Source organism: Hippocampus guttulatus, chromosome 7 (assembly GCF_054856545.1).
Source record: "Hippocampus guttulatus isolate MCC_2025c chromosome 7, RoL_Hgut_1.0, whole genome shotgun sequence".
NCBI lineage: Eukaryota > Metazoa > Chordata > Actinopteri > Syngnathiformes > Syngnathidae > Hippocampus > Hippocampus guttulatus.
Genome location: NC_141267.1, coordinates 22,980,176 through 22,991,055, shown reverse-complemented (window position 1 = coordinate 22,991,055; position 10,880 = coordinate 22,980,176). Strand labels below are relative to the sequence as shown.

At 48.3% G+C, this 10,880-nt stretch overlaps 1 protein-coding gene and 1 long non-coding RNA gene across 4 annotated transcripts; one reads left to right on the top strand and one right to left on the bottom strand.

Annotated features, from left to right (window-relative positions):
* The first annotated feature begins 32 nt into the window (after window positions 1-32).
* LOC147203157 (uncharacterized) lies at window positions 33-10,161 on the top strand. Of its 2 annotated transcripts, none has more exons than XR_015101482.1 (4): window positions 33-2,384; window positions 4,074-4,222; window positions 6,795-7,061; window positions 7,621-10,161. It is a non-coding gene; the product is annotated as an uncharacterized LOC147203157 (long non-coding RNA). The 2 variants fall into 2 exon arrangements; XR_015101481.1 differs by having other exon boundaries at window positions 65-2,384; window positions 4,074-4,197.
* LOC147203156 (NAD-dependent protein deacylase sirtuin-5A, mitochondrial-like) lies at window positions 7,052-10,867 on the bottom strand. 2 transcript variants are annotated; one of them, XM_086116666.1, is made up of 9 exons: window positions 10,827-10,867; window positions 9,650-9,759; window positions 9,420-9,553; window positions 8,702-8,927; window positions 8,350-8,437; window positions 8,187-8,240; window positions 8,000-8,123; window positions 7,757-7,872; window positions 7,052-7,679 (listed from the first exon to the last, which is right to left on the bottom strand). In XM_086116666.1, exons 2-9 carry the CDS (start codon window positions 9,744-9,746, stop codon window positions 7,607-7,609), a joined length of 912 nt encoding a protein of 303 aa, XP_085972792.1. In that variant the 5' UTR covers window positions 9,747-9,759; window positions 10,827-10,867; the 3' UTR covers window positions 7,052-7,606. The 2 variants fall into 2 exon arrangements, with proteins under 2 accessions (XP_085972792.1, XP_085972791.1); XM_086116665.1 differs by having other exon boundaries at window positions 7,052-7,872.
* Window positions 10,868-10,880: the final 13 nt, after the last annotated feature.

Genomic DNA, 10,880 nt, shown 5'->3' with positions numbered 1-10,880 from the left:
GTGCGCGCCCTGGCCACCGGTTGACGATATTTGGTGTGTAGTCAGAAAAGTGAACATCTCTCTCTGTCTTGCTCTCTTTCCCCCGCCCCCTCCCCTCCCCCCTCTCATATGTAGTGCGATCACATGAGGCTGAAAGGGTTGCTGGTGACTGCCACCGTCAGGGATTATACCTTCGATTTGCAAAATGGTGACAATCACAACATCCCGCCACTGGCCGCGACGCCCAAAATATCACGAGGTGTTTTTTTTTTTTTTTCTCCGTCGCGCATCTGCAGCATTTCTTAGTCGTGCAGGAGACGCCGCTTTTCCTCTTGCGAGAGGCTCTCGCGCATGCGGCGGCTCATATTTGGGGTGAAGGCGGCTCCAAGGCATCGCGGGTGATTTCCCCTCAGCGTCTGCAGTCGCAGGAGATGTAGTTCCCGGCTAAAAATAGCTGCGGCTGCACCAAGCGTGCATGGCGAGAATTTGGTCTTTTTTACCCCCCCCCCCCCCCCCACACACACACACACGCTATTTCAGCGTTCGAGCACTGTAAGCTTTTTTGAAAACAACAACAATCGGTGTGAGGTTTAAAAATAGATTCCTCCCAACTAGGGGAAAAGGTGTGATGGCGTGCGGTTTTGTCCAAATTTGCATCTTTTATGCGCGGATTGTGCGCATTGCCTCTTAGTGTGTGAATGGCAGCCCGCACGTGGTTTCATGTGGGAACAAACAAACACTTGGGAAGTGGAATTGCCCAAACAAACTAAAATATGAATTGTGTTTTACTACCGTGCATCTGTACGTATACCAAATTCTTCTTTTGTTGTTGTTGTTGTTTTTTCGGTTCTATAGATACAGTATATATATTTATAATTCGTGTTGCAAGATAACTTCTGTTCTGAATTGCTGCTGTAGACTGAATGTTACTCCATCGCCAGGACAGAGAGACGTGGATTTCATTGAATCTTTTTAGGCGGCGATCTGCTTTTCTCATCGGTGTCCCTCAAGGGCATATTCAACACCCGCTACGATGTCCATGATACCTTGTACCATAGGTACAATGTGTGAATGTGTGCCGTGCTTTTAAGGGAATGTGAATTTGGAGGTTCCGCAGTACAGGTTTATATTGATCAGGATGCCCAAAAATAATTGACAGCCAAATGATTTGGACTAATGCTAACAGACGGAGCGGCTGCTGCATCCGATTCGGATGCCAACGGCATGCCTCCTATTGGAAGGAGCGCGGTCACGTCGACCTCACGGGACACTCTGGGCGAGAGCCAGAGCTGATTGGAGGGATGACGTAGCTCAGGCGCTACGGAAACACTTGGACGTCCACTGCCGCACTCACGCATTTTTGCACGTATTTCGGAAAACACCAGCGGGTGCACGGTGTAGCGCCGTGCGGCCCTCCAGGACCCGAGTTGGACACCTATGTGTTAAGGTGTCCGAGAAGGACAATGGACTGGCTCATCAACAAAAAAAGTCCATGCGAAGCTAAAATTCAACATGTTCGCAGCCAATTGCTTTGGGCTCAACATCTAATATGGTTTAGCCCAGGGGTGGGCAAACATTTTGGCTCGGGGGCCGCATTGTCATTACAAGTCCAATTGAAATGAATGCAATCATTCACATCGAACCTTAATTGTGGACCAACCTTTGGCGGGCCGGATTCGGCCCGCGGGCCGTAGTTTGCGCACCTCAGGTTTAGCCAGAAGGAACCAAATCACAACACGAAGAGGCACGACAATCAAATCCAACATCGTTTCGTCGAGTGGTCCTTCTTACGGGATAGCAAGTCGCACCTTCGGTGAAAAGACGCACAGGTACAGACGGCTGCCGGGACTCTCCTATTGCCAGATCAACCGTTTGTGTTCGGTCCGTTGATAAAAGCACCGTAACGGAGATGCTAAGTGGAATTAGCATTAGGCAGGCGTGCTCTTTCTTCAGGCAGTTTGCTTTTAGTCATCGCGCAACGTGTTTTCGGCTTGTTTGGCAGCAAACTTCAACTGCGAGTGGCATTGAACGGCCTCTTTTTTTCTTTCTTAAGCAATAAGGAATTTACGTCTCACAGAAAGAAGAGCGCTTTTTAGAATTTGCTGTGATATAGGCAGCGAACGTGCAAACACACATACCCAGCCACGCTGATCTCCCGCCCGCCCCCACCCCACCCCACCCGCCATTTTTTTCTGTCTCCTGAAGTAAGTGACATCCGTAGATATTTGGACCATCCTCCCTCCAGGATGCCTGACAGTCCCCTATCGCCATGGCAACACAGGCAGTAAGACTTGCCGTGATGACTGATACGCCGCTGAGGTGTTTCCCGATCTAACACAATGGCTCACTGGCTTTTTCCTTCTCTGTCCGGCTCTCCCTCGGATGCTTTGAGCTGGTGCGCGGAGGTGAGGTGTTTGTATCCTTCTTGCCCGCGGTGATGCCGCTTCCCCCCCCCCCCCCCTCCCCTGCACTGTGCTCGCTGACATTTCTTAAAATTGAGGCTCTGACATGAAAGTAAGGCTGGCGCGGTTGACAGATTCGGGAGGTGACTGCACCGCCACAGCGCCCCCCCCCCACCCAAGTCAACCAGTGCGAAACCCCCATCGCCGTGTGGCTAGAGGAGGGTGTGCAAAATGGCAGCTGTACTCAGCTCGAGGACGTGTTGTCGTGTGCGTCTGGAGTTGATATTGAAAAACTAGAATCGACTTGGGAAATGTCGGTGCAAGTCCGACACCCCATTAAACCCGGGAAGGCGGCATCGCACCTTCCCGTTCACACACCTGACAGCGATGAAGCATGTGAGCGTGCGCACGTGTGTGTGTGTGTGTGCAAGGGGAGAAAATTGATGATGATTCAAAGCTTCTTGTTATGTTTCGGTCTGGTTAGGTTTGGTTTCGATTTTTTCGCCACCTGTTCTCGTTCTCAGTGTTCCTTGTGTGTAAGCAATTAGCTCCCTCGAGCCTTTGTGTGTTGTCCCGGTGTTTCTCGTTGTCTCGTCACTTAGCTTGTATTTCCTTCCCTGAGTTTCTGTCAGTCTTTGTTGGGTCGTTGTGAGCTGTGCGCATGTGAGCAGAACGTGTGCTCCTGTCATGTTTTCTTTCCTGTTGTAGTTTGGTTTGATAGTGATAATTGATGTGATTTCCAGGCTTTTTTTTTTTTTTTTTTGAGTACTTCTACTTAGTGTTTTTTTTTTTTCATTGTACTGCTGTGTGTATTTTTTTTTTGTTAAATACATTTTGGTCAATCCACCCTGCTCCTCCCTGCTTTTTGGGGTCCTACAACTACCACCACGCAGAACGTGACACTTCTGTGACTGACGGGTGCCATGGAAAACATTTTGTTCGATTTGTGGCACTGAAGTGATGGGGCCCCATTTTTCACAGGGCCTCAAACTCTTGGCTGCACCTCAATTTACAGTGTGTGAGGGAGTGTTATTGACAGAGATATTTTTAATTCTGTGTGTCAGCTCCTCTCATCTCCCTCAAGCAAGAGATGTCAAAGGGGAAGCTGAAAATTGCGCGCGCACACAATTCCTATGTACAGTTGAATTTGGCGACGGTGGTGCCTTTTGGAAGTTAAAAATAAAGCCAGCCAGATTGCCCGTGGATTTATGATTACGAATAATCATTTTTTGTCGACAGTGCCGATGGGAGAAATGTTAAGTGGAGCTCACTACTCGACGATATGAACGTCGCACTGAAAAACTGCCATTCCGGATGATTTCCAAATTTGCCTGTCAAGCACCTTTTTTCGCCAGAAGCAATGGAAGACTTTTAGTCCAATTAAAAAGGAGGTTTTAATTCTCCCTGCACCATTAAAAGGTCAACATATGGCAAATTGTAACGATAACAATTCCCAGCGGAATTGACGAGCTATTGATTGCCTGCACCACTTTTGCAAGCCGCGGCGGACTTTCAAGTGACCTTCCTTGCCATCCCGATACTTTTGGAGGGGACTGCACAATTCCCTTTTAGCGGAATCCGGATTTGCTGCGTCACTTTTTCTTGGTTGACCTGAGCCGTGACTCTCAACACATCTGTTCGTACGGCCCGTTCTGTGACCGTGGTTCACGAATTTCATTCTTTCCACATCAGGGAGCAGCAGCGGGCGGCCGGACTGATCCGCGCAGGAGCAAGGCAGAGGGACGGAAGCAAGGGAGTTCTGGCTGCCAGCCGCCTGGGGTCGACTTCGCGCTCAAACCGGCGCATCGAGCGGCGGGTCGGTGAAACTCTCGAGACAAAGTGTGAGGAAAGCTGGGGGACATCGCGACAAACGGTCATTCTCACCGAGCGCTCGGCACGTCTTCGCCGACACTCGGAAAAAGCACGTTTTGTTTGTTTTGAATGGCGATTCAAATCCTCCCAAAAATGTAATCACGTCTTGACCCAACAGCGCCAATGCTTAGACTGAACCAACCCAAATGGCCCTCCAAAGAGGTCATAACGTCGCAGTTTTGCAGCCTCGATTCGTGCGGCCAATGACTCGGAGGGAGAGCGGCTGTCGCCCTCACATCTGATGACGCTATTAACGCTTGGCAGGAAGCGCAAGTGGAAGCGAGCCTGGTCCGAGTGTCAAGTAGACGGAGGAGGAGGCTTCTCCATCACGTGAAATCAGGTTACCGGTTGACGGCGTCGCCGGTTTCCCGCATGAAAACCAAAGTGACGGATGCGCGCGGTCGAGCTTTGTGAAGCGCGATCAGCCCGTTTGCGTCACAAGACGGCTCGCGTAAAAAAATAAAAGCCCGTCTGCCTTCGTTGTGGCTGTGTGTGTGTGTGTGTGTGTGTGTGTGTGTGCGTGTGTGTGTGTGTGTGTGTCTCCGGCCCAGAGTCTCGCATACAACTGATGAGTAGTTAATGTACCGCCAAATGGAGTCTAATCCCAAACGGCAACTTTGGGAAAAGACATCACAGAGCCGCTCGGTCGCCTGATAGGCAGAGATCTGAAAATGCCGACGCTTTGTCGCCCGTGGAGAAAGGCCGAAGGAAATTCCTCCCCGCGTTTCTTTTCTTCCGCTCATCCCGGGGTCGGCTGGCAATTTCTGACAGCGGCTGTCACTTCACGGCTCCCTCGCTCCTCAATTCTGGAACTCCATCCGACTGGCGAGCGTTCGTCAACTCGCCCAAAACTGTGCCCCCCGCCCCCCCCCGCCCCGCCCGTTTTCAGCATGTCGCCGACCGACAGACATTTCTGTTTTTTAATTCCTCAACCGGAGATTCAAGAGAAAAAAAAAAAGGCCATTAAATCTAAAGGGCTCGAAAATGTAAACAGGAGCACGCAGAGAAGCTTAACGGGGGCTATAAATAGAGCGATGGAGGAAGCGAGGGTGCGGGCAAGAGCGATACAGAAAGAGAAAGCTTTGCTTACGGTCAGGGATTAGTGCTTCCCTGGAGGATTTTCACTCCAAAAACCTAATCTGGGCTGATTGGGAAGAGCACCAGCTTCAGTCATCTTAATTCTGTTAAACCCTGCCCAGCGTGTGTGCGTGTGCATGTGTGTGTGTGTGTGTGTGTCTTTCCACCCTGATTACGCAGAGAGATGGGGCTTTGGCTTTTGTGTTTGGCTGGTCATAATTGAAAGATACTTACTGAAATATACACACACACACTCTGACGCAGGAACACACCCCACTGTGTGCCTCATGACCAGCGACAGTGTTGATAAAAAGTCTACACACCCCTCGTTCAAATGACAGCATTTTGTGATTATACTGATACCGAGATAAAGCTTTTGAGAAACAATTTGTGAAACAAAATGTAACCTATAACCTGTGGAACCCAATTGAAAATGTAACGCTTTTCGACAGGGAAGTTAAAAAAAAAGAAAAGAAAAAAGAATGAAATAGAGAGACATGATGGTGTTTGAATTGGCGATTGTGCCTGTGTTCGCCGCTAATAAATCCCATTCAAAGTCACGTGAAATGGCAACCAAGCCACGCGTGCGACCGTTTCAAAAGTTTCTCTGATGAACCAAAAATGAAGTCCAAGCGTTCGAATAGGCTGATGTACTTTTGTTTTCTCGCAGGTTTTGTGCTCACTGCTATTCCCTACACATCAGAATTCCCGCCACATGCTTAAGTGTAGGAATGATGTTCTTTTTATGATGAGTCCTTTGGGAACGATGGCCAAAAAGTTCAATCTGGGTTTCAATGGACCATACAATACATCTGCATTTATGTTACCAAAGTGCACCGAAAACCTGTGAGAAAATGAATCATGATCCAATGAGCGCAAGTTGGCCGTCATTCCAATGCCGTGGAATACGTTTTGAAATGATTTCATCTTGGTGTGATTTTTTTTTTTGGGGGGTGGGGGGGGGGATATGACAACGAAACTGGCATTTCAACAGGGCCGTGTAGACTTTTTAGATCCGCTGCAGATTACGCAGCGCCGGATCCTGCCGAGCTTGTTAAAAAGCACCGTTGTGGGGCAAACGCGGCACACTCGGACCGAGAGGCAAAAGGTCATTTGGGAAGTCGCTCGAGCGCTGCGGGCCGGTCGCCACGGCCAAGCGGCCACAAGTTGCCCTGCCGCAACTCTCGCTTCTTCACCTTGACGTCAACATTCCGAGACTGGCCTCCCATCCAGTTCTTGACGTGCCTCAAATTACAACTTGAGAAATGACAACCTGCTCATCGAAGATCGGTGAGTCACGAGCGTTTTCCGTCGCACGCTCTGAACTAGTCTCGGTATTGGCCCTCGTTTTGCGTTTCCGTTGTGCCACTCCGGTCTCGCACTGACAAGCCCGAGCAACACAAGTCAGATTGGCATGAAATCACGGCTGAGCGGGCGGGAAATTGGCTGTTATTTTTGGCGCAGAGTCACGAGGGGACCGGCGGACCATCATCCCCTCTCTAATGAGCAGCCGATGGAGGCAATAACATCTCATCGTGGCAAGCATACGGCCGGCGTACAGTCGGGAGTGAAAGTGAAGCCGTGATGCGAGAGCTACGCCCCGAGAAAGAGCGAAGATAAAGGGGCCGAGCAGAAACTGCAATCGGCAGATCAAGCATGTCGAATAACGCCGCAGTGCAGAATGCGAGTGCGCTGCACGGAAACGTAGAGAAGTCTTCAAATTAAGAAAAGGTGGGTGTATATTTTTATTATTATTAATACAGGTATGCGAATTGACATTTTTATACACAGCACTTCTGAAACTGTAATACTGTCAGTTTTCATCAGTGCACATGCTGTCTCAAGATGCTGTATTATAATGAGCAAATACAACCTGTCCATCATCTTTCTGGATGGAAACAAAAAGCAGCGTGTTAACACTGCCCCCTACTGCCACACGTTCAAAATGCAAGAGACTCACTGTGATATGATGAGACCTCTGCATAAATCTGTACAAACATGAAGCCCCAAAATGTTTTTTTATGGCTAGCTCGCATTCTTTGTGTGATTAAATGAGGAAATATAAGATTACAAAGGGTAACACGCCCCCCACCAAAAAAAAACAAAAAAAAAACAACTAAGGAACTTGCACTGGAGAATGTTTAAATCTGCTGCAAGGTGGCTTCAGATTCTTGACAACCTCAGCACTCATCTTGGAGCAAATGATCAGTTCTGATTGTTGTGTTCTTTTGAATAAGCATCCAGAATTTGAGCAGTTGCTTCGGCGTGCGTCGTTTTCATTGTTTTTCAGATGCATGGGGACTTAAGGCAGCGGGCAAGGTCGTCCCACAAGGGCCATGAAAGTGAAACCTGAAAAGTGAAAAACAAATAAATAAATAAACGATTTCGACCCTTCAGAGAGCGAAAAAGCAGAACGCCACCCCCACTTGAAACACATTGTGGCCGGTGTATCTTCCATGTTGAACTCAGCCACGGGGACGCCTCTTGCGGCCACTTGAGGAGCAAACATGGCTGCTGGATACACCACAGACGAAGTGCCAACCTGTGTGGTCAAAGGTTTTTGTTGGTCGATAGTGTGCTATAATTCTCTTCGGAAACTCTTTTCAGTCGTGAAGTGACGGTTGATCATATCCCGAAACGTCAGAGCGCTGCAGCACAGAAAGACTCACCACTAAGCAGAGGTCACAGTTATCCAGCACTTTCTCCGCTCGAATGATTATCTCCGAATCCAGAGCTTCTCCAAACCAAACCACAGCTGGTCTCAGAAGACCCGAACACCCGGCTTGTTCGCACCTGGGAAAAAAAAAAAAAACAGACGCTCACACACAGCGCACAACAGATGACGAGGCTTCCTACCTGGGGAGGTCCTGGACAGGGATCTGAGCATCTTTTGATTCCAGGTCTGGAGCTCTGAAGAAGCGATTCGATACGAGTGGTTAAGTACCGCACACTGCATGACTACACACACGCTTTTGTGAAAGTCGAAAGCAAACTCCGTCAAGTTGCCGTTTCACTTAACCCTTTGCCCTCCAGAGCGGCACAAATGGGGCTGTTGTGATTGGCGGCTTCGTGACCGCAACTCGTACAGCGTGTTTTAAACAGGCTCCCTGGAGAGAGAAAGAGACAAAAATACGCAGAGTGGAAAACAAAACGGTCGATTGTTTTGTTTCAGGTTAAGAGCGAAACAACTGCCAAAGCAGAAATGTCCGACGATTTGCTTTTCAAGCGTCAACTAAAACGCTGGGACTGAAACCTCAGTCAAGCCGATTTCTTCGTTCGTCTTGATTCTACTAAGCTCGACCAATTGACTGACTGCAATTCCGCTTGCATATTTCGTCTTCAAAGGCAATTGGTCGGTTGCGATGATTTACCGTGAATTTCGAGGATATTTTTGGATCCGGCGCGGCGGTGAAGTTCATCAATGTTCTGAGTGATGACGGCGACTCCGCGGCCCCGCCTGCCCAGACGCTCCTCACACTCGGCGATGGCCAGGTGAGCGGGGTTCGGAGTTTTCGTAAGCATGAGCTCACGACGGTAGTGGTAAAACTCCCAGACGCGGGACGGGTTTCGGGAGAACGCCTCTGGCGTGGCGAGATCCTAAAGAGGGGGTGGCGGGGGGGGGGGGGGGGCACAGTGGCAAAATTCATCTCCAAGAATTTCGACATCAAAGTCACTCGGGCTCCAGCTCTCCACTAAGCCGTCAAGAACTGACGGTCGGATGCATCCAGAGAGGTTAGCTGCTACATCGTAAAACTAAAATACAGTACAACTACTCGGTCTTTGTCGTGTGAAAAGATGTCATTTTCATTGGCATATGAGTGGTAAAATTAATGTCAATATGTAATAGCTATATCATACAGCTGCGATCCCCCCCACACCCCCCTTAAATATTTTTTTTCTCTGTGGCCATGTATCACAAGGCAGCCTGATTTGTCGTGATCATCCGGTCGCATCTGTGCATGTTTTTCATGCTTCCATAAGAGTCTCACTATCAACTATCAAACATGATGGTTGATAGACGCCCTCTTTTTTTTTTTTTTTTTTAAATGGTTTAGTCAAGTTGCCCTAAGAAAGGACGTGGATGCAAACCTGAGCTTGCCATTTTCTCCAGTAGCCCCCCGCCCCTCTAAAGGTAGGGACTCCACTCTCCGCACTCACACCCGCTCCGGTGAGGATGGCGATATTGGAGGCCTTGGAGAAGATTTCCCTAAATGCCGCCAGGTCTGTGCAAGAAAAGGCAATCCCCACAGCGCCAATCATTACTCATCATTTTCTTCTCTTACATGAAGACAATGCGAACCTGTCACCTGTGCTCTTACCCGAACTGGGTCTGGTCATATTTTGGCTGTCCGAGCGTTTCCTCAGGAGAGTATAAAAGTTGATTAGGCGTCTGGAGGTCAACTGCGGTACGACCATCAGGTTTCAGTGACTAGGAATAAATTACATTGTTATCTTTGAAGTCAGAGCCTTCATGCCTTTTGCATCGCAGTTGAGTTGAAGTCAATACTGCCATATAACAACTGCAGCTTTCTTGCTAGTGTAAGCTTATGTTAAATTATTATTTTAATTTTTAATTTGACCATTATATTCCTTTATGTTATAGTTACCTAAATTATATTCTCTTTAATAATTGTTAAAACGTTCGTAGTGTAATATCAGTTTATTGTATTTGTGTGACGTCATAGGGAGGGGAGGAGCCAGGTTGAGGGAATATTGGCTCCGGTAGTCAGTCTGAGTGAGGAGCGGATGGGCCCGAGTTGTGGCTAACAGCAACTCCTTGGAATGCGTGTGTTTATTACTTATTTTGTTGATTAAAAAATGATGAATAGTATCAGCGACTGCGAGCATCCTTCTCTCCGCTACTGAAGGGCATTACAGTATGTTGCTTGCGTCCGATTGGCTGAAGAGAACCAGGAAGTGTTTTCGTTACCGGAAGAAGGTCCATGTCTCCCTTTTGCCCATTCCGAACGTAGAGCCATCCATTCAAAACTACGAACCCCTCAACTTACACTAGGAAACAATTTGGACCTAATGCGCGCCAGCTGTGACTCTCACCAGACAGTTCATTAGGGATTGACGTCTGAGTTTACGGGACTGAACATACAAACAGTCCAACTGGTTTGTTAACTGTGCCAGGTTTACAAGGATTTAGTTGAACGATTGAATTGTCCAGGGGTACAGTATACATTTTGTTTATTACGTCAAAGTACGTTCCACATCACCACACTGAAAAAGTAAAACGTTCTTAGATTTAAAAAAATAGTACAATTCCGATAGTGTCACTCAAAACTCGTACTCGTCGCACATTGGTGAACGTTAACCATGCTATTACTCGAAGCTAGGCTAGTAGCTTGATTCGTATAAATAGGCAAACCGTTTCTGACATTAGCCGGGGGTTCTTAGCGGCCTTTACCGAATGGAACCGCAACGATGTGTATGCGTACTTCCAAAGTTTCCAAGTTCGTTTCCAAGCCCGACTACCAAGCTTCCTCTTACCTGTCAAAGTGTGTCAACAGAACCGGGACTCCTCCTTTTCCGGGTGTCCGTCTG